Here is a 22226-nt window from a genome sequence, read left to right on the forward strand (position 1 = left end):
AGAGATCATAGATGTCCAGTACTCCAGCCGTCCGGATTTAAAGGATGTACTCCTCCCAAATGCAGATTATGAGTGGTACACTGATGGTAGCAGTACTGTAATAGATGGGCAAAGGAGGGCAAGTTATGCTGTTGTGACCCTCCATGACACTGTGGAAGCTGAAGGTTTGCCTGCTGGGACCTCTGCCCAGCTTGCCGAACTAGTAGCCCTGACCTGTGCACTTGAACTGTCAAAAGGAAAGCGGGTCAACATTTTTACTGATTCAAAGTATGTTTTTGGTGTGCTACATGCTCATGCTGGCCTATGGAAGCAAAGGGGAATGCTGACAGCCCAAGGCTCCCCAGTCAAGTACGGGCCCCAAATCCTCCGGCTCCTAGAAGCCGTACAACTTCCCTCGGAGATGGCGGTGGTACACTGTAAAGCCCATCAACGGGAAGATCAAGACGTGGCCAGAGGTAACGCCCGGGCAGATAGAGAGGCTAAGCATGCTGTCACCCTGCCATCCCCTCAGACTGAAAACATCCATATGCATGCCCTTATCCCATCAGTAGGGGAGCTTCCAACCCCTCAGTACTCTGGGAAGGAGAGACAGCTAACTGACAAACTTGGTCTCCGGGAAAAGGAGGGATGGCTCCATTCCCCAGAAGGGAAGGTCCTCTTACCAAAGGGCCTGATCCGGCCAGCGCTGCAGAAACTACATCAAACCACTCATGCTGGCAGGGAAGCACTTATCCAGCTAATGGGAAAATACTTTATCACTTCCGGACTCCGACCCCTGGCTGCCCAGGTACAAGCGGACTGCTTAGTCTGCCAAAAGAATAACCCCCGACCGGGACATCCTGTGCCACCAGCTGCCCTAGAACCCACTCTGGGCCCCGGACAAGTGTGGCAAATAGACTTTACTGAGTTTCCCCAGACCCAAGGGTTCAAATATCTCCTTGTCATAGTGGAACGGTTCAGCGGATGGCCAGAAGCCTTCCTATGCCGTAATTGCACTGCCAGAACAGCGGCCCTCAAGTTTGTTAAGGAGATCATTCCTCACTTTGGACTCCCCCTGTGGATGGAATCTGACAACGGGACACACTTCACGTCAAAAATCATTCAAAGCATCTCACATGCCTTACAGATCCCCTGGAAACTCCATACGCCCTGGAGACCGCAAGCCAGTGGGGTAGCATACCAATCAGACCCTTAAACGGCATCTCTCAAAAGTGTGCCAAGAAGCCTCACTGCGATGGCCTGATGCTTTGTCCCTCGTCCTACTTCATATCCGCGTTCTCCCTAAGGGTAGATTAGGGCTTAGTCTCTTTGAAATTATGTTTGAAAGGGCATGGCCTATGAATGGCACCCCGGTTCTGTCAGGGGAATGGAAGCTGGGTAATGGTTTTTTCTCACAGTATATGTGTTCCCTGTCTGCTGTTCTCTTGTCTCTTCACAGGTATACCAAGGATTCCCAGCCTCTCCCCTTGGACTTTCCCATCCACTCTTTACAGCCCGGTGACTCCGTGCTTGTTCGTATCTGGAAAGACGAGCCTCTCCAGGAAAAGTGGAAAGGACCCTATACCGTCCTGCTGATCTCCCATACAGCAGCAAAGATCGAGGGACACAAGAACGGGATTCATTACTCTCGTCTGAAGGCAGTACCCGCCCCCTCGTCAGCAGAACAGTGGACTGTCCAACCTGCTGACTCCTCATCTAGTGACGATCTCGGGCTAAAGCTACTGTTTAAAAGACACAAATAGCGGGCAACTTTACGCTAAAACGGGCCCACCCAGGTACTGGAGACCCTGGGTTAAAAAGACTCTGGTGATAATTAATTGGGTAACATTGTTATTCTCTGTATTGGTATTTCCAAACTGTGCATATCGGGAGCATAACTCTTTTGTTTCGCTTGTGCACCATGTTGCTACTTTAACAAACCAGACTGATTGCTGGGTATGTGCTCCAACTCCACTGTCCCCCAAAACGGGAATGCCCCTTGACATGCTGCCCTTGACCCTAGCAGAATTAGCCGCCACCAAAGAGCAGGAAAGAACGGACTCGCCGTTCTGAAATAAGACCTCTTTACAGCAAGCCACCTATCAGGACCAGGAGTATTCAGTTGCAGTACTCACTGAGGGAGTGTTATGTTTTACCCGAAATCAATCTGATCACTATGGGCGTCCTGTGGGAAAAAGCTCCTGTGTTATTACACAGTGGGCTGATGGGTATTGGATAAAGACCAAAAGGGGAGGCCAACAGTGTGGGTGTAATGGTTCCTCCCCTTTTAGGAAAACTCTTACAAATAATCTTACCACAAAAGAAAGGTTTGGAAATATAACTTGCCGTCCAGTTAATATCTCCAATGTAGCAAGCCAATGGTGGGTTTGTAGTGGTCCCTATGGCGAGTGTAATTTGAACGGCACAATTAGAAACGCCCCCACTTGTACCCAATCAGGAGGATGGGATGCCCCCTTAGGGGCATATGAACTGTTTGAAAAAGCAGCCAAAGCAGCTTTAAATATCCCAGGAATCCCCTTAAGAAACAGTCCTTACTGGACCCTACAGGGTCACTATTTTGTATGTGGCCGAAAGGCTTACAAGGTGCTGCCAGCCAACTGGACAGGTAGCTGTTATATAGCTCGTGGAGTTCCTCATCTGTCAATAACCGCCACACTGCCCAAAGGAAAGATTAGAAATGCCCGAGACACCTCTGTTGAGTCACGAGAAAAGACCCTGCGGTGACTGACTACGGCATTGGAGGGCAATATGAAGAATTCCCTCACAACCGAGAAGCTTGTAGGGTGCTCTGTACTGGGAATAGCGCCACTGTTTACTGGGCCAGCCATGGCACGCATAGACCGCTATACTGTAAGGCTGCAAATGGTACTTGAGAAAGTGGCCTTAGAGTTAGAGGACTCGGTTAGTGATTTAGGATCAGCAGTAAAAACATTAAATAAGAGGTACAGCAGCTCAGGACGTTTTCCCTCCAAAACAGGCTGGCTTTGGACTATCTCTTGGCATCCCAATGGGGGGTTTGTGCCCTCGTCGGGCCCCGATGTTGTGTATATGTAAATGATAGCAGTTATGAGATCTATGAAAAGGTGGTACAGGCTGAGGCCCATGCCCGAGCCGGAGCACAGGTTGCCTATACTGCCCCAGAGAGCGACTGTAAGTAATGTCCTCCTCCCCGAAACTGGTTAATTGCTTCTAAATTGCAAACCTTGTTTTCAGGCTGGGGTTTGTCGTCTTGGCTTGGTAGTTTATTTAGCCTGTTATTGAAACTTCTCTTTCCTGTATTGCTTGTATTACTGGTATTATGCTGTGCAGTATCATGTGTTAGGGCCCTTTTGCAAAAGTTAATAAGTCATTCTCTTCAGGGCTATCACAAAGTACTTATGCAAAGTCCTATTGTAAAGAAATAAGTAGCCCAAGTGAGAAAACTCAAAGCCAAGGTTGTTGAGTGTTCTCAAAGGAGGGAGTTGTTGGGGACACTGGGGCATGGCCACTAGGTAACTCGAGGGGATGGAAGACCATGAGTGTCGATGAAGCCCCCTTGCACTAGGCCCAAGTGTCCTTAGCCCCCCAGCCCTCCCCCGCCTGGAGGCACTTGCAGCAGCTCTGCGTACTAGGCCCAAGTGTCCTTGGCCCCTCCGCCTGGAGGCACTTGCAGCAGTTATGCTGAGGATCTGCAACATGTTGCAGAGTCAGACTGCCTGAAACTAAGCAAGGCCAAACAGGGCAGATACGGAAGAACAATGCTGAATAAAGCACCTTTATGTATGGTTTAACAAATGATACAGAGAACAAGGGAACTAGCTGGGAACTGGATTGGCTGGCTATATGGATACTTGGGGCAGCTTGCTATTGGATAAGTATGCTGGGAAAAAGGATGTATAAAAGCCTGTGTAACTTCCTGCTCTGTGTGCAGGATTTGAGATTCTATTCTCCCTGTACCTTTTTGCAGCTGCAAATAAACTTTTCTGCTTCTCCACGCCGTTGTGATTATTGGCTGTAGCACACCGGGTAGCGAACGAACTCCAGCTGTTGTTTAGCCTCTCGGCACTGGGGTGCCGGCAACAATCTCTATTCATTCAGAAACACAGAAAAGGTCCCAACTAATCAAGCTGTAATCTATTACCAAGCAGAATTAAAAACAAGACAAACAAACAAAAATCACATTTACTTCTCCAGAGTAACAGCCTGGACAGCACCATCTCCCTCTCCACACATGCCCACCTTGCAACACAAGGGGGAAAAAAAACAATCTCATTAGCAAAAAGAAAAGGAGTACTTGTGGCACCTTAGAGACTAACCAATTTATTTGAGCATAAGCTTTCGTGAGCTACAGCATCCGATGAAGTGAGCTGTAGCTCACAAAAGCTTATGCTCAAATAAATTGGTTAGTCTCTAAGGTGCCACAAGTACTCCTTTTCTTTTTGCGAATACAGACTAACACGGCTGTTACTCTGAATCTCATTAGGACTCCTGTTAGCACTAGCTAAATGTCAGGTTGACATTTCTAGTTGTAGATGTGCCACAAGGTGCTTCTTCAGCTACCCCAGTGAGCAGCGCTGCTTAGCCTGTTTTCGTGGTCTCTCAGGCTGTTTCCTTTCCAGCACCCATGTATTTAACCTTCAGTTTCAACACATAACAAAGGATATGAAAAGTATACAGTTAGAAGAGACTTCCACACAGCTTCCCTCTTCTCCCCAGCTCACCTTCTGAACTCTCCAATGGCTATTAGCCAGGATGAGTAAGGAATGGTGTCCCTAGCCTCTGTTTGTCAGAGGGTGGAGAGAGATGGCAGGAGAGAGATCACTTGATCATTACCTGTTAGGTTCACTCCCTCTGGGGCACCTGACATTGGCCACTGTCAGCAGACACGGTACTGGCCTGGATGGACCTTTGGTCTGACCCAGTTTGGCCATTCTTATGTGACCAGATGTCCCGATGTTATAGGGACAGTCTTGATATTTGGGGCTTTTTCTCATATAGGCACCTGTCCTGATGCTATCTGGTCACCCTAACTCTCCATGACTTTCTCTCCCCCAAATATGTATCTGCCCTGTTACTGAGTGAACTGTCTTGTTATTAGCCTAGCAATTACCACCCAGTAATGTCCTCCTCCCCGAAACTGGTTAATTGCTTCTAAATAAGCCTGCAGGCTTCTCTGTGCTGCAGAAATGTCAGTGACCAGGTTGCTACTACAGCTAGCACTGTCACAAGATGTCAGTTCATAAATACCTTTGTCCGGAGGAGTTAGCTGTCTGGGTGTTGCTTACCTAAACTTTCTTCTATATATGTAAAGGGGTAATTGTTGATTTAACACTCCCAATGGGCCCCATACTCCTTACTTACACTTTCATCAGCAAAACTGCAATTTCCCACAACTTTGAAAATTTAAATAGATAAAAATATAAAAATGCTTTAAAACACACACCTATATTAACCATTTAAATTAAATTATAAAACACCTATATTAACCATTTAAATCATAAAACAACTAAAATCTAAGTCTGCCAAGCCTACTTACACTGGAATAAGTGTCTACATGGGTGGGGTTTACAGATATAACAATATGGGTTTAAATTCACTTTCCCATGTAAACAAGTCCCACATTTTCAACCAAACTCTGGTAATAAAAACAAACAAAACAAAACAAAACAAAAACAAACACTCACTCGACAGGCAGCCAGCCACGCTAATAATGAGTTAGGAAATCTCTCCTGCTCCAGAAACTGTCCAACACACAGTTTACCTAACTAGTTCCAAGGCTGCAAAGGTAATTAATCAAGTTAATATTGCACAAAAAACTGCTAATTGTTCTTGATTATGACTCTCCTTTGTGCTGGAATCTTCATTCTCATCTTAAATGCTTCTTAGCTACTTAAATTCCTTCATCTAGAGACTTCCTGAAACTCTCTCTCTGAACTTCAGTGCATCCTGAACATTGTGAACATGCTACTTCTCTGACCCATCCTTCAGCATCTTAACCAGAGATGGGTCTGAAGTAAAACTCACAATCGAGAAACCACAGTGGGGGAGGAATTCATGGAAAATTTCATTTCACTTTCATTTGGATCTAAACTTATGGGATCAAGCCCACCTATAATCTTTGAGGTTTCCTATCAGGTATCCCGATCCACTTGGTTTTGGTGTTTAAAGTTTCTGCATAGGCCTCTTTTTATCCACTTTCCCATCCAGAAAAGGGGTACTTGTGGCACCTTAGAGACTAACAAATTTATTTGAACATAAGCTTTCGTGAGCTACAGCTCATTTCATCGGATGAATGCATCCGATGAAGTGAGCTGTAGCTCACCAAAGCTTATGCTCAAATAAATTGGTTAGTCTCTAAGGTGCCACAAGTACTCCTTTTCTTTTTGCGAATACAGACTAACATGGCTGCTACTCTGAAACCTTTCCCATCCAGGTCTCTGTGTAGTACCTGTGTGTGTGTTGGGGGGCAGACTTTTAAAATTATGCAACCTTATCTATTGCAAACTCTGCTCTAGTGGATACTTCCCCTCCTCAGAAAACCTTTTAAATCTTAGTTCCTTTTAGTGCTGTTTCCTCTGTGACCACTTCTTACATCCAATCAAGCTCTTAAAAGGAGGTGTGACTAGAATGGCTACTGGCTCATTGTTCCCCTTTGGAAAGACAGCAGCAGCTTTTAAAGATGTGATGATATTAAGGGCATGGCTACACCTGCAGATGTAGAGCGCTGTGAGTTAAACCCGCCTTTGTAGAACGCAGTAGGGAAAACGCTGCAGTCTGTCCACACTGACAGCTGCAAGCGCACTGACGTGGCCACATTTGCGGCACTTGCAGTAGCATTGGGAGCGGTGCATTATGGGCAGCTATCCCACAAAGCACCTCTTCCCATTCTGGCGCTGTGGCTTGTGGGAAGGGGCGGGGAGTGTGGGGCATTCTGGGTCCTGTCCCAACGCCCCGTGATGCATTGTTTTGCATCCCAGCATTCCCTTTGCTTCCGTCCACGTTTGGCGCCATATTTCAACGTTTTTTGTACTGCGCGCTCTGTCTTCCCTTCCGGTCTGCGGGAATGGAGCCCGAACTGCTGAGGAGTATGCTGACGAGTCTCGCCAACGCATCACATTTGGCAATCGAGTTATTCCTTACGATCCAAAGTGATAGTGAGGGCTCCGATGATATCGACTCAAGTAACACATATGACAGGAAGGGATTTTTCAAAATTCCCAGAGAATGTAAAGGGTGGATCTGACGGTTGGTCACCTGAGGGCAGGGCAGTAGAGTTCAAAGTGATGACCAGAGTGGCTAGCACAGGCATTGTGGGACACCTCTGGAGGCCGATCAGAGCGCACAATAGGACCAGGGCGTCCACACTGGCGCCGCAGCGCTCCAGCGGGGGTGCAGCAAACGTTATTCCGTTATTTGCCGAGGTGGAGTACCAGCAGCGCTGTAGCCGCAGAGTCAGAGTGCTCTACGTGTCTTGCCAGTGTGGACGGGGAGTGAGCTAGTGTGCCTGGGGCTCCTTCATTGCGCTGTAACTCGCAAATGTAGCCAAGGCCTAAGTTTTGTCAGTCAGAGCTGGGCTACAGTGATCATATTCCTCTGTCCAGAATTCTGAAAATATTTTTCATCTTTATAAAGAATTACTCTATTTATTATATAAGCACAAACTGTGATTTTGTATTAGGAGAATTGCACAAAGATCGTAGAGTAAAAAATATGTAAGTCATTTTAAATATTGATAGTTAATGTGGTTTCCATTGTGGTTCAGGATTGTAAGTTTGCTTCAGGCCCATCTCATCAGAGTGCTTTATAAAAGACGTACAGCACCACTGAAATGCAACCACCTCTGGAATAGCCGGAAGCCTTCAACAACGGGCAAAAAAAAAAAAAAAAAATGCTGCAAAACTGAGGGGGGGGAGAAATTTTGACAAAGGACATTTGCATGAAGTGTGATGGGATCTTTAATTCACAAAAATGACACAGGACCTTAGTTATTTATTGATTTTGTTTTTAAATGAACCCTGACTCACATCAGCTCTCCTATAGAATACTATAAACTATTTTGCATGTTGAAAGAAAATAGCAGCTGTATGCAAGAGACTCATTCAATAAAGATTAATGGATCATGGATGTTTAATTAAAAACCATGATTAGCAAAACCATTGTTACTTGCCACCAGTCTTGTATGTATTAAGCAGAGGAATTGTTTAGCATGTCATACAACAATCCTCCCCCCCCAAAAAAACACCCTTACATAAAGCTTGTCTGTTTATTACACAACAGTTTAATCTTCCAGTTTCTTTCACTCTGTCTTGCTAAATGCTATTTTCCCTTCCCTCCTAAGGACCAATATGACTTCGAACATAATATTTAACAACAAAAACCATGCAGTGTATGTGCAGATAAGTCTTTAACAGATCAAGAATCAAATAGTTCCTGCAAGCATGAAGCTTGTTTTACATAGTGATCAGTTTGTATATACATTTAAAACAGAAGTTGCATAAACATATGTTCTTCCAATTTCCCTGTAGAAATCTAAGACCAGGTAGCACATCTTTTCCAACACCAGTTGGGTAAGAAAGGTCTCTTATTCTCTTGCTGTATTGCTCAAATTGCTTTATTTAACTCTGCAAACAGAATATCTACTTTACAAAAAATAAAGCTGTAATTCTCTATCAGAATTGGAAGATGTTGTTAAAAGGCAAGGCAGAGAAAGGAGGCTGCAAAAACAGCTTCACAATATGGAGCAGACAGCCACCAATTCAGAAATAAACAGCAATGCAAAATGGTCACATTATAAAGGACCACAGCTACCCCATTTCTAGCGCAGGTCAGAAAACTGGATCTAAGACAGAAATTGAGGAAATCACAACAAAAATCGTTTTTTGGTGGTCAAATTTTCATTTTTGTCCATGTTTTCTAACCATATTCTATCCATTATCGTTATGAACCTCTTGTAATACATTCTGCAACATGTATATGCATACTGTTGCTTAAGACAGGATTTATACAACTGATTATCAGATTTACTTATTGACTCTGATCTGTTTCAAATATATGTTTCTATTCCAATTAGAAACCCGATTATAATATAAATACTCCTTACCTCCTTCTTTGCTTGTGGTTCCACCCAGCTGAACTCTTAAAAGTACCAACAAAACAGGCTATTTCAGGCTGCTTAAAGTTCTTTTTAGTCTTTGCCACTCCCTCAGGAGTTACATATTAAAGCTAGTGTCCAATCACCTGCATGTTCTCTCAAACATCACATGGTGCTACACAGCTGGATTGGTGCAACTGTTTCAAACCACCAGCGAGCTCATGAAATAACCATGACAACCACCACTCTATGAATATTTTACAGAAAAAAATCTAGACAGACAGGGATGCTGGAACAATTTGTATAGCAGGGGGATGGGGGGGACTGCTGAGAGGCATTGAACCAAACTGTAAACCCTGTCCCAGCAGCACCCTCAACACTCCAGGTTCCAGCACGTATGTAGATAGATAAAAAATGAACTATTTATCTTTTAATCTGAGCACTCTATCACTTACAGTCTTAAGGTTAGTTCGAAGTAGTGCATTTGTGTCTGTGCCATTTATGACTGCAGAAGTGATCTTTGCCTGCGCATTGTGGTGCAAATTTTAAGTTAATGATTACAGGAATAATCCATTTAATTTTTGAAGTCATCATACTTTGCACATCTATAGCACCTTCCATCTGAGAATCTCACTGTGATTTACAAACAATTAAAAAAGTCTCACAAGACACTTAACTATGAATAAAAAAATTAACATAAAACTACATTGGTGTTATTAACCAGTTGAATCAGAGAGAGACTAAGTCCTACATTTATGAAGTGTTCATTAAATTTGGGCACCCAACTGGTGCCCAACATTAATGGACATTTTGAAAATGCTGATCTTCACATATAAGAGATTGGTGACTAGGGAAGCTGCTGTTTTCTGTGTTCATCCATGACATTTTGTGCTTCACTGAGTCCCTTGCAAGCTGCTATGTTCTTTCAGCCTGCAAAGTATTTTACTGTATTCTACTGGATACAGATTCAGATTTGATTCAGAATTATTTAAACAAACCCTCAAAATCCAAGGATGTGTCTGCTCTGTGTGGATTAAAGATCCCATAGCACTAAATCCCAGTCTAGCTGGCCAAAATTTCCACTGCCCATAATCACTCAGTTGTGCAGCATACTGTGTGCTAGTTGGTTGTTGCCCTCCACCCTAGAACTGGCTGCATTTCAGTGGTGCAGTTTCAGTGTTGCTACTTTTGAAATTGTATCATGAGCCCTGCGACATTTGGTGTTTTTCTTAAAGTCACAGCTTCTGAATTAAAGTGATTGCATGAGATTCTCAGCTTTCATTAAAAACCCTAGTAAGTTTCTAGCCTTTATAGTTGCAGAGAAAAGTCTGAAAATGTGACCTGAAGAGTTTTCAGCCTCAGAAGGCAAATATGAAGATCTCCAAATTATTAATTTTAAAAAATCTTATGATTTTTACAGCAATCTAATGATTTTGGGGGCACAATTCATGATTTTTGAGTGCTTGGGTTTGGCAACACTGTTTGTATGTAATTTATAAAGTGCTTTAGGATTCTTTGGGAATGGATACCATCATATAAATGTAAAATATTTTTAAAATAATGTTTACATTGCTATTATTATTGTTGCTATTATTACAGTAACACGTATAGGTTCCAACTGAACGTATGTGTGCTAGGGGCTGTACAAACACATAGAGAATGTCCCTGCCTCAAAGAGTTTAGATCAGAATCTAAATTGACAAAAGAGAGAGAGGAAACAGAAGTGAAGTGACTTTTCAAAGTCACATAACAAGTGAGAGGCAGAGTCAATTAGACCTCAGTTCCCTGACTCCCTCTCTCCTGACCTATGTAATTGACTACAGCACACTGCCTCACTACAATGTCTTGTCCACTACAAACTAAGTTGTGTTCAGAAGGTCACTCAGCTAGGGAACCAGGAGAGATTACTTCCATATCAAATGAAGGGTGAGATGAAAACATAAACCACACCAAACTATACCATTTTTTCACTGGACTGTAACTATGAAACTAACATAACTTTATAATCAGTCCATACCTAAAAAAATCATAGTTTATACTTTTGAAATAAATAATGATGCTGCTTCCAGATTTGACGGCTGAGCTGATGGCCACTACAATCCTACCATCCACAGAGTTGGCACATTACAATACAATGGCTACATTAAGGGCTTGATTCAATGTAAATAGCGGTCAGAGGAAAAAGCACTGAAAGGCGCAAAGATTTTAAGAGGAGAGAAGTGATAGATGGGACAGCACAATGTAGGGCTTATCTATACGGTGGGGGCAATGCACTCTACAAGGGTGTGATTCCTAAAGCGCACTAATGAGTTGCACATTAATTGATCTGTGCAGACCCTGCTGATGCACACAAAAAGTTCCCTAGTGCACTTCAACATACTATGGAACCTTCAGTACACACCAGCAGGGTCTACACAGATCAATTAATGCACAACACATTAGTGCATTTTAGAAACCACTCCCCCATACAGTGCATTATCCTACCATGTAGACAAGCCCTCAGAGTGACCCCCAACTGTAGAAGAGAGGATGATAATGAGATCTGTGGGGGCTTTGAAAACCTAGAGGGCAACTGGACTGAGAGACTGATTAGAAGCAACAAAATTAGTCTGGGCCTAAGCCCCAGACTTCTGGAATCTTGAATTGCCCCCAAAATCTGGAGTCTTTGGATCTTAGGTTTTGCTTTGGGTTCATCTCTATTAAAGAAGCTAAAGGACAAGACAATGGAGTAGTATTGTCAGTGTTCTGGGCCCAGTGGACTCAGGGAGCCCATATGTGAGGGAATTACAATAGCTGAGAAATAGTTAATACATGAATAAAGATTCTAGCAGGAGAAGAAGTCGCACTCAGGATTTTGGCTGCATTCTTCAGTAAGGTGCTATTGCACAAACCACTTTAATACCTAATAATTAGTCATGTAAACTATCTGGGTAAGAAACTTCAGAAGATCACAGAATTATTAAACTTAATTGTACTCTCATCTCACACCTTGCTCTATGAACACCCATATCAACTGCCACTTAACTTAGTGAGAATTGGGTATGTTCAGCACCAATCAGAGGGCACACAGAAGAAAAAATGGACCCAATCCCGTTCCCACTGAAGTCAAAGGGGACTTCTGTCTTTGATTACAATGGGAGCAGGATTAGATTTAGTATTTTCAATCTTTCACCTTCATTTTATTTGTTAGAAATGTAAATGTCAGTGGCCACCACTAAAGCATTTAGGTGCCTTACACCTTATATTTTAAATAACAAAACATAAGCTTTTTCAGTTGAAAAGCTCTATAACAGAACCTTGTATACACTGAATGAATGGCACAACCCCAAATATTACATGGATTGGTAAATCAAGCAAAAGCGTGCTTGTTTTAAAGGGGCCCCCTAAGATAGTTTAGACCCAAAGCGGTGGGAATGGGTCATTTTAATAAAAGTTTTACTAAAACCTACTATGAATACAAACGTTTTCATGAACACTGCCGCCTCTCCCGATACAATGTGCTTGGATTCCCTTGCGGTGTTTAGATCCCTTCCCAAACATTGCAGCCTGCTGCTAGGGCATGAGAGCTGGAAACTGACGCGAGCAGCCGGGGAAGAGGAGGCCCCTGACAGGGCCCCTTGGAGGCTGTGCTCTGATCTGGGGGGAGGAGGGAAGGCAGGAAGGAAAACGTCAGCCCCGCCGGAAGCGCTTAGGGGTGGTGCAGTGTGTTGCTGCTGGCCGGGCTGGAGCCGCTTCGCTTGCGGCCAGCTGCAGGGGAGGAGCGGCGCCCCCGGCGGAGCTGCAGCCATGGGCAGGACCGTGACAGTGGCTACCTGTGCCCTCAACCAGTGGGCTCTAGATTTTGATGGCAATTTGGCACGGATTTTAAAAAGCAAGTGGGGGCACGTTAGGGGCAAGGCTTCAGCCATCACCTAGCGGGGAAGCGGTGACTCCCTGGCCTCGGGGGCGGGAGGTTTCTCTCAACCTCCTGGGGCTGCAGCTGGTGCAAAGTGGGTGGTGACTAGAGAACTGAGCCCTATGCAGGCAGTTCATGAACTCCTGAGCCCCACTGGTGTCCAGCTAAACTCAGCGCAGGGGGTGATGTTGTTGTCCTGATTGAATTAAAATGGGATTTTTTTTTTTTTGAGCCAGAGTGGGTCAGCTGACAGTTTTAGGCTTTTTGGTCCCCAGTGTAGCTCCCTGTGTCTCTTTCCCATGACAGGGAAGAGAGCCATGGGAAAGTGACACCAGGAACTACTCTGAGGACCTGGAAAGCCTAAGATTGTCCTGCCAGCTGACCCACTCTGGCTCAAAGTGGGAAAGGAAGAATGGGGGGGAAAGGAGCGGGGTGCTGCTTGGAAGGAGAAGAGTGAAGATAAAAGCCCAGTCCCTTCCTGACCAGGCAGAAAGGACCCTTTCTGAGCAGCTCAGAGATTGCCTCTATGATGCCCTCCTTTGTGGCAGTGCACAGAGGCAGCTGAAGCTCTCAGTGGTCAAGCCAGCATCAGTGTTTGCACAGTAGATTTTCAGCCCTGCTTTTCCAGGAGTTGATCTGTTGTGCAAGGCCTGTTTCCTTGTTCTTGCACCTGTGGAGCTCTCCCAGTATGGTATGGTTGTGTGGAGGAGCTGCTGCAGCCTCACGTGTGTAGCAGTCACTGCACCGAACCACTGCTTCAGTTTGTACAGCCCCTTCTGACCCATTTCCTTTTTTCTTAGCTTCCCTTTGTCATTATAAGGCTCTAATGGCTAGATTTTCAAAAGAGCTCTGCTCCCAGTTAGGTATGCAAATGAATGGTTATTGCTAAGCACTTTTGAAAATCTGGCCATTTTGTTAAGGTGCTAAATGGAAACTGAGCTCTTCTGAAAAATCTGCCTCTAAATAAACTTGAGCCAAAAAGGATAGTGACACTTCAAAAGGACTAAAAGATTACAGGATGACACTGTTATATGGATGGAGACTATTAAAACCAACCTGAGACTTTATGTCCAATACTGGGATCCCCTCTGCACGCTGACAGGTTAGATTACCATTTAATGTTTTCTGTTTAGAATGGACTCATCTTCTCCACCCCCCCTCACCCCACCCCACCATTTTATAGGTATTGAAATAGCAAAATACAAAGGAGCAAGATACAGACTTGGACCAGAGCTTGAAATTTGGTGAGACCATCTTAATTCCTGTATATTTGGTATCTTTTCAAGGGGGAGAAGTGTATATTGCTCATCAACAGAATAACTAAACAACAATGAATGGTCAAGAACAAATCGTAATGCAGAATACTCTGTGTGATAGTATGCAAATTGCAGTTTAAACCCCAGGGTTGGCTTTATGAGCAAAAATGTATTAATGGTAGTGAAGGGTGCAGGACTGGGTCCTTTGTTTTACAACTCACAGTGGCATCAATTATTAAGTGTATTATAATGAAAATTCCAGATGGTAAATGTAATGTTCAGTTCTGTCCTTAGTTTAAACCATGTTATTTTTTTGTGAAAAAGAATACTTCAACAACAATACTGTAGAATTTTAAATGCTGTCAATGTAAATGGTAAACTATATAGTTTGTTTGTACTCTGTGTAATTTCCATATGTTTGAGAGTTGTTTTTATTTATTTTATTTTAAGTGGCAGTGGCTTACTGATCTCATCTGAATTTTTTGCTCTGTAACTTTTTGTACACAGTGGCTATGGCTGTTCAGATCACTATTATGAGTCCGATACACTCTTACATTCATTTGAAGTTCTGGCAAAGCTTTTGGAATCTCCTGCCACTCAAGACATCATCTGTGATGTGGGAATGTAAGTGTTGTGTACTTATTATGAAGAGGCAGCTGCACTGGAAAAAGGTGACCTGGGTGCCTGAGCAGACACTACTGCAGGGGTGGCCAACTTGATCCTGAGAAGGAGTCAGAATTTATACGTCACTAGCTCCCGCCCATGCTCCTAGCACCACCCACCCACCCACCCACCGCCCCACCAATCAGCGCCTCCCCCTCCCTTCCCGTACCTCCTGATCAGCTATTTCATGGCATGCAGGAGGCCCTGGGAGGGAAGGAGAAGGAGCGAGGGCATGGCAGGCTCAGGGAAGAGGGTGGGAAGGGATGGAGTGGGGGCAGGGCCTGTGGCAGAGCCAGGGGTTGAGCAGTGAGCAACCCCTGGCACATTGGAAAGTTTGCGCCTGTAGCTCCAGCCCTGGATTCGGTGCCTATACAAGGAGCCGCATATTAACTTCTGAAGAGCCGCATGTGGCTCTGGAGCCACAGGTTGGCCACCCCTGCACTACTGGATAGTAAGGACTCTAGAGCTACAGTGGCCCAGTCATAGCATTGCTTAGCACTGTAGCATAGACACTTAATACATCAACAGAAAGGGGTTTTCAGTTTCTTTAGTAAATCCACCCCATCAAGACGTGGTAGCTTGGTCGAAGGAAGGGTATACAGTGACGGTTAGGTTGACCTAACTACATTGAATGGGATGTGAAATTTTTCATAGCCCTAAATGATGTAGCTAGTTGACCTTAGTTATAGGTGTAGATAGGAAAATTTTTCAATAGTTCCTTAATGACTTAGACTCCTAAGCCCCACTTTTAAAAGTGATTTAGGCTTCAAAGTGCTTAAGTTATTTTAAAAATGGGACTTGGGCTCCTGAGTCACAAAGGCACTTTTGAAAACTTATCCTCTGTATTTAATGTTGTTGTCCAGTACCAGGAGCTTTGCTCCTGCACATGAAGTTTTTACATGGGAAGAGCTGTAGTATGAAAGTAAAAAATAAAAAACTGGGGTTTTTATTTTTCAAACTTAAAAATAGTGAAACGACCCTGTTTGTATCCAGAAGAAAAAAAGAGATTTCTGATGATTCTTTTTTTAAAGAGATTGGAGTGGAAGGATCACTAGGATTTAGAGCATACTCTTGGGAAACGAAAAGTCTGGGTTCTATTTCTAGGTGATCATGGACTCATTGTGTGATCATATACAATTCTTTCAACCTTTCTGTATCTCAGTTTACCCATCTGTCCAATGGGATTAATACTTGCATCTATCCCAGGAATGTTGAGGCTCTATTTATAAATATATGTCAAGGGCTTTATGATCCTAACTAGCTATCACAGAGAAACTACTTTCATGAGTAGAAGCAACCTTACATTGACATTAGGGAAAATGTTTTCAGTTATGTGCTGTATTAGGTTAAGTGGTTCTGAATTGCATCATTTTAAAATTAAATATATAAGGTCAGCTTTTCTACTCTGTTGACACTGCTGGAGGTACCACACAAGTCAAACGTGGCAAAGGATGCTAAAATATATATCACATTTACAGCAGATCTCCTGGAATGTGGTAGATATTTTTAATTGGAGTGTTTTTCAATAATCAGCTTGTTTTATTTAATGAACTTAGCTTCAGGTAACACTGATTCTTTTTTTTGTACAGGCCTGTTATGTGCAGAAATGTTCGCTACAACTGTAGAGTGATCTTTTTAAACAAGTATGTATTTCTTATCTAGATAATACCTTTTATAGTCACAGGTTAGGTTAACTTCTTTGTATATAGTTATCAATCGAAAACAAATCATATGTCAACACATTAATATTTAAAGGGGCAACGCCAGTTTCATACCTGTTAATTTCAAAGAGATGGGCAATTTTTGTGAACTTTCTATTTACAATCACGTCTTACTTCTTAATGTAAACATCAAAGATTCCCACTGCTGTGTGACGGACCTACAAAGCCAAGAGAGGAAGCTGAAACAGGCAGACTATGCAAGGGGAAACAGTGAAAATGACTGTATATAAATTGCTGTCAAATATGCAAAGTAAACATGCTGAAAAAATAAATAGAAATTTGGCATTTCTTAATATCATTTGCCTTTGCTGGAGTGTAAGTACTTAAACCCTCTCTCCCACCCCCTTTTTTTTAAAGGAAAATTCTTCTGATCAGGCCAAAGATGATACTGGCAAATACAGGAAATTACAGGGAACTTCGATGGTTTACCCCATGGAGCAGAGCACGGTGGGCTGTGTACAACGTACTACTTAGGCTGCTAAAAAGCATGGATTTGCCATTGCAGTCACAGCAAAGGGATTGAAATCCCCATGCCAATTCATTATTTCTACTGCAGGTTCAGCAGCAAGGGAAATTCATTTAAGCCACCTAATGGTATTTCATTTAGAAAGCTCTTTAAATAGGACTAAACTTGTATCCCATACAGCCATGCATGGAGGGGAGGCTCTTTAAAGAATAGAGAATCTGCTGCCAATGTGGCAGTGTCCTTCCCCTCCATACTACTTCCCCTGACTGCCTTCAGACCAAGCAGAAGCCTTTCCATGGCGTCTAGAGTTGGAAGGGTCTCAGCCTGTTTAGGGATCTAAACCCACCTCCAGCTGGGTATCTTCTCTAGATGTTTACAGAAGATTCTACCTCAAGAATGGAGCATGGATTTCTGGCCGCCTTGCGGCACAATCCACATGCATTGATATAATGGTCCCTTCTGACGAATTCTATGAAACATCAGGTTAGCATTGACTATAGCATTGAGTTAAAGCAGAAAATTTATTTCTGAGCATTGCTGATTTGTATAATTGTTTTAGGTTTGTGGAAGAATATTTTCTCCCCAGGATGATACAGGAGGTGACAGGACAGGTGAGTTTAAGGAATGTGTTTTCTGATCTTGTTTTAGTGTCAACTAGGCATAACTTAATCAAAAAGAACTTAATGACAGTAAAAACTGTTAGGCCAAATTCAGCTGTCAGTCACAATAGTGCAAATTCAGTGGTTTCAGTGAAGTTTGAGTTATTTGTGAGAATGAGTGAATAATTTAGCCTTATTTAGTTAAATGTTAATGTTCCGCGGCAAGGCAAGAGGGTCCAAAGTTTGCCCAACAGAGGATCACATTGGCTGCTTACCCAGGAGCTGGAGGATCATACCTGAATTTCCCAAAATAGAACAGATTTTTCTCCTTGCTTCATGCACAGGTGCAACCTGCAACAGTTGCATGTTACAGCACAAAGTGCTCCATCTTGATCTCAGTAGACAGCTCTGACTTATTGCCACACCTTTTTGTTAAATCTGAGGGTGGCTTCTAGAACTGCATGGGCTACCCCCGTTTTCCAGGATCTTTAATTAAAAAGAGATGAGCCTGAACCAAAACCCTAGCTCCTAACACCACTGGAACTCTGGGAGAGGTAAGAACCTGATCTGGACTTTTCAGTTTGGGCCTATCTCGAAGTAAAATCAGTTTGAGAGTAGAGAATGTGCATTGTGCTTTTGCTTTGATACTAATTTTATGTAGTTCAATATTTTTGTTTTTTGGGGATTAATTTTTTAACTCCTGTAAGACCATGTCCCCTGTTAAACATGCATGTCTGTGTTCTCTGTTTACTTCAGGAAACTGTTCCTTTTGGTGATGCAGTGCTAGCAACCAAAGATACATGCCTCGGGAGTGAAATCTGTGAAGAGCTGTGGGCACCAAAAAGGTAAGAAAACTCATGGTGATCGGGGGAGGTCCCGGATGACTGGAAAAAAGCTAATGTAGTGCCCATCTTTAAAAAAGGGGAGGAGGAGGATCCGGGGAACTACAGGCCAGTCAGCCTCACCTCAGTCCCTGGAAAAATCACGGAGCAGGTCCTCAAGGAATCAGTTCTGAAGCACTTAGAGGAGAGGAAAGTGATCAGGAACAGTCAGCATGGATTCACCAAGGTCAAGTCATGCCTGACTAATCTAATTGCCTTCTATGATGAGATAACTGGCTCTGTGGATGAGGGGAAAGCAGTGGACATGTTATTCCTTGACTTTAGCAAAGCTTTTATACGGTCTCCCATGGTATTCTTGTCAGCAAGTTAAAGTAGTATGGGCTGGATGAATGGACTATAAGGTGGGTAGAAAGCTGGCTAGATCATTGGGCTTAATGGGTAGTGATCAATGGCTCCATGTCTAATTGGCAGCCGGTATCAAGCAGAGTGCCCCAAGGGTCGTTCCTGGGGCTGGTTTTGTTCAATATCTTCATTAATGATCTGGAGGATGGTGTGGACTGCACCCTCAGCAAGTTTTCAGATGACACTAAACTGGGAGGAGTGGTATATATGCTGGAGGGTAGGGATAGGATACAGAGGGACCTAGACAAACTAGAGGATTGGGCCAAAAGAAATCTGATGAATGCAGAGTCCTGCACTTAGGACGAGTGCAGAGTCCTGCACTTAGGATGGAAGAATCCCATGCACCATTACAGACCGAGTGGCTATGCAGCAGTTCTGTAGAAAAGGACCTAGGGGTTACAGTGGATGAGAAGCTGGATATGAGTCAACAGCGTGCCCTTGTTGCCAAGAAGGATAACGGCATTTTGAGCTACATAAGTAGGAGCATTGCCAGCAGATCGAGGGATGTGATCATTCCCCTCTATTCGGCATTGGTGAGGCTTCATCTGGAGTCCAGTTTTGGTCCCCACACAACAAGAAGGATGTGAAAAAATTGGAAAGAGTCCAGTGGAGGGCAACAAAAATGATTAGGGGGCTGGAGCACATGACTTATGAGGAGAGGCTGAGGGAACTGGGATTATTTAGTCTGCAGAAGAGAAGAATGAGGGGGGATTTGATAGCAGCTTTCAACTACCTGAAAGGGGGTTCCAAAGAGGATGGATCTAGACTGTTCTCAGTGGTGGCAGATGACAGAACAAGAAGCAATGGTCTCAAGTTGCAGTGGGGGAGGTTTAGGTTGGATATTAGGAAAAACTTTTTCACTAGGAGGGTGGTGAAGCACTAGAATGGGTTACCTTGGGAGGTGGTGGAATCTCCTTCCTTAGAGGTTTTAAGGTCAGGCTTGACAAAGCCCTGGCTGGGATGATTTAGTTGGGGATTGGTCCTGCTTTGAGCAGGGGGTTGGACTAGATGACCTCCTGAGGTCCTTTCCAACCCTGATATTCTATGATTCTATGAAGACAAAGAGATGAATGAAAAACAGGATGAAACATGTCCTGAAGCTGCCAGAAGGAGAGGTACCTCTGCAAAGCTCAGTTAATGTTCTTCTATGGAAAAAATCTTTCAGACAGTACCGGCATAACTTGGATTATCAAAACATAACAAGGAGCAAGAAATGCATGTGGGGGAGGGGTCTAAGTAAATGGGACAAAGAATTTTGTTGTCTTTATGTATTACAGTTTCAGTGTTGAGAACTCTGTGTGCCCAAGTCACTCCTTGGGATGACAGATAAACCTGAGAGTTTTAATTAACCAGTTTATGTATCAGGAGTTTCATTGTACTACAGTGTCTTCCAGGATAATACATATGGAACCAAACTTTTCCACTATGGTTTTGTGTGTCTTTTGAAGAATTAGGAAAGATACTCATTGCAACGTTCCCACCTGGTGTTATCTAGACCGGAGATCTGCTAGGTCACTACAATCCTTGACTCTGGGAGCCAGCCTTACCCTGCTCTGCTGTGCGAACCCCCAGTCCTGGGCTGTTCATGCACAGCCTCTGGCATGTAAGCTGCTCCAAGCTACTTGCAAGTGAATATCACTAGCTAATATCTCCAGTCCCAGAAACAACCATAGGAACGTCCGTCTTGCAGCGTCCAGTTATGCCCGCTGGACTCTGCAAGCTTATATAAGTTCATCAATTTAACAAAGAAATTGATATGTACCAGGCTTGTTCTCCCAAGGGGAGTCTCTGACACGCTTCAAAACAAATGCACTGCTTCAGGTAGAATAAACAGATTTATTAACTATGAAGATAGATTTAAAGTGATTATAAATCAAAGCATAAGAAGTCAGAATAAATAATAAATAAAATAAAAGCAAAACGCATTCTTAATGCTGTTCTTAACCCTTTCAGTGTCCTTACAAACTTAGATGGTTCTCACCATAGGCTGGCTGCTCTTCAGCCAGGCTCTCCCCTTTGATCAGCGCTTCAGTCGCTTGGTGGTGTCTGTAGATGTAGGTGGAAGAGAGAGAGCAGCATGGCAAATGCCTCTCCCTTTTATCATGTCCTTTCCTCCCTCTTGGCTTTGCTGCTCCCTTTCACTCCCCCCAGAGTCAGGTGAGCGTTAGGGCTTGTCTACACTTACATTTTATAGCGCTCTAACTTGCTGGCTCAGGGGTGTGAAAAATGACCCCCCTGAGCGCGGCAAATCTGAGTGCTTTAAAGCACTAGTGTGGACAGGCTCCGAGCGCTGGGAGCCATGCTACCAGCACGTTGAGCTACTCGCCTCGTGGAGGTGGATTACCAGGAGCGCTGGGAGAGTATTCTCCCAGCGCTCGTGCGCGACCACACTCACACTTCAAAGTGCTGCTGCGGGAGCGCTCCCACAGCAGCGCTTTGAAAGTTTCCAGTATAGCCGTGCCCTTAGTCTCTTCAAGCAAGGTTGATCAATTCCCCTGTTGTGGCCTCATGCAGGTGAGTCATTGCATTGTAGCTCCCTTGCTTGACACCGCACCTGGGCGTTGGTTACTTTCCTTGCTGTTGCCTCTGGGGAGCTAATGTCGGGCTGATTCCCCAACTTACAGCATGCTTTAGTGACCACAATACAACACAATTCTCATAACTTCATATGAATTAATGATATACGTACATGGATAAAGAAATGGATCAAGCAGCAGATAACCTTTCCCCTGATACCTTACAAGGCATGCTTTATACGTAAGATCACGATTATATGAAAATGAGGAATATGAGGGTTACAGCACATTCCCCCAAGGTATAGAATGTCACACTCGAATGATGAGCCTGATAGTGGTGTTACTTACATTGGTGTAAATCAAGAGAAATTCTTTAACATCACAGTGGTGTAAGTGAAATCACTATCAGGCCACTTATCTGCAAAGGAGACTCCCAATCATTGTACCATATTCAGAGAACCTAACTAATTTCCACACTGCAGAATTTTACCTCCCTCATGATATCACTTGCACACTAACCTGCAGGTGTATTATTCACTCTTTAATTTAGGTTTTATTCATTTTTAATGATCAGTTTTATTTTTTTTAAATTTAATAGTGCAGGCAGTGCATAGCGAAATAGCTGAAACTAACTCAGGACATGCAAAATTCAAGACATACTATTTAAAGGGTATTCAGTTGAGGCTCTGGAAATTTCTTTCCTGCTTATGGGGAAAGTAAATTCCAGTGCACAGTTAAGTGCCCTTTAAATAGTGTGTCCTGAATTCTGTTGTTTTAATTTTTAAATTCCTTAGAC

General features: G+C 43.5%; 2 protein-coding genes across 7 annotated transcripts in view; one reads left to right on the plus strand and one right to left on the minus strand.

Moving 5' to 3' along the window:
• DHCR7 (7-dehydrocholesterol reductase) overlaps window positions 1–12819 on the minus strand; it is a 29999-nt gene extending 17180 nt beyond the window's left edge. Inside the window, exon 1 of one of the 4 annotated variants that reach the window (XM_037899975.2) lies at window positions 12533–12819. In XM_037899975.2, coding sequence (XP_037755903.1) covers window positions 12533–12610 — 78 coding nt within the window. In that variant the 5' untranslated portion in view covers window positions 12611–12819. Of the gene's footprint in view, window positions 1–9081; window positions 9139–12519 lie in introns of those variants that run through there. The other 3 variants (XM_027830139.3, XM_037899974.2, XM_043548580.1) reach the window with 3 other exon arrangements.
• NADSYN1 (NAD synthetase 1) overlaps window positions 12797–22226 on the plus strand; it is a 28351-nt gene continuing 18921 nt past the window's right edge. For all 3 annotated transcript variants that reach the window (XM_007067941.4, XM_037899968.2, XM_037899969.2), the window contains exons 1-7: window positions 12797–12941; window positions 14149–14209; window positions 14729–14845; window positions 16474–16527; window positions 16963–17052; window positions 17631–17682; window positions 18427–18515. In XM_007067941.4, coding sequence (XP_007068003.2) covers window positions 12857–12941; window positions 14149–14209; window positions 14729–14845; window positions 16474–16527; window positions 16963–17052; window positions 17631–17682; window positions 18427–18515 — 548 coding nt within the window. In that variant the 5' untranslated portion in view covers window positions 12797–12856. The remainder of the gene's footprint in view (window positions 12942–14148; window positions 14210–14728; window positions 14846–16473; window positions 16528–16962; window positions 17053–17630; window positions 17683–18426; window positions 18516–22226) is intronic.

The sequence above is a fragment of the Chelonia mydas genome, chromosome 6, assembly GCF_015237465.2.
Source record: "Chelonia mydas isolate rCheMyd1 chromosome 6, rCheMyd1.pri.v2, whole genome shotgun sequence".
In the NCBI taxonomy this organism is placed as follows: domain Eukaryota; kingdom Metazoa; phylum Chordata; order Testudines; family Cheloniidae; genus Chelonia; species Chelonia mydas.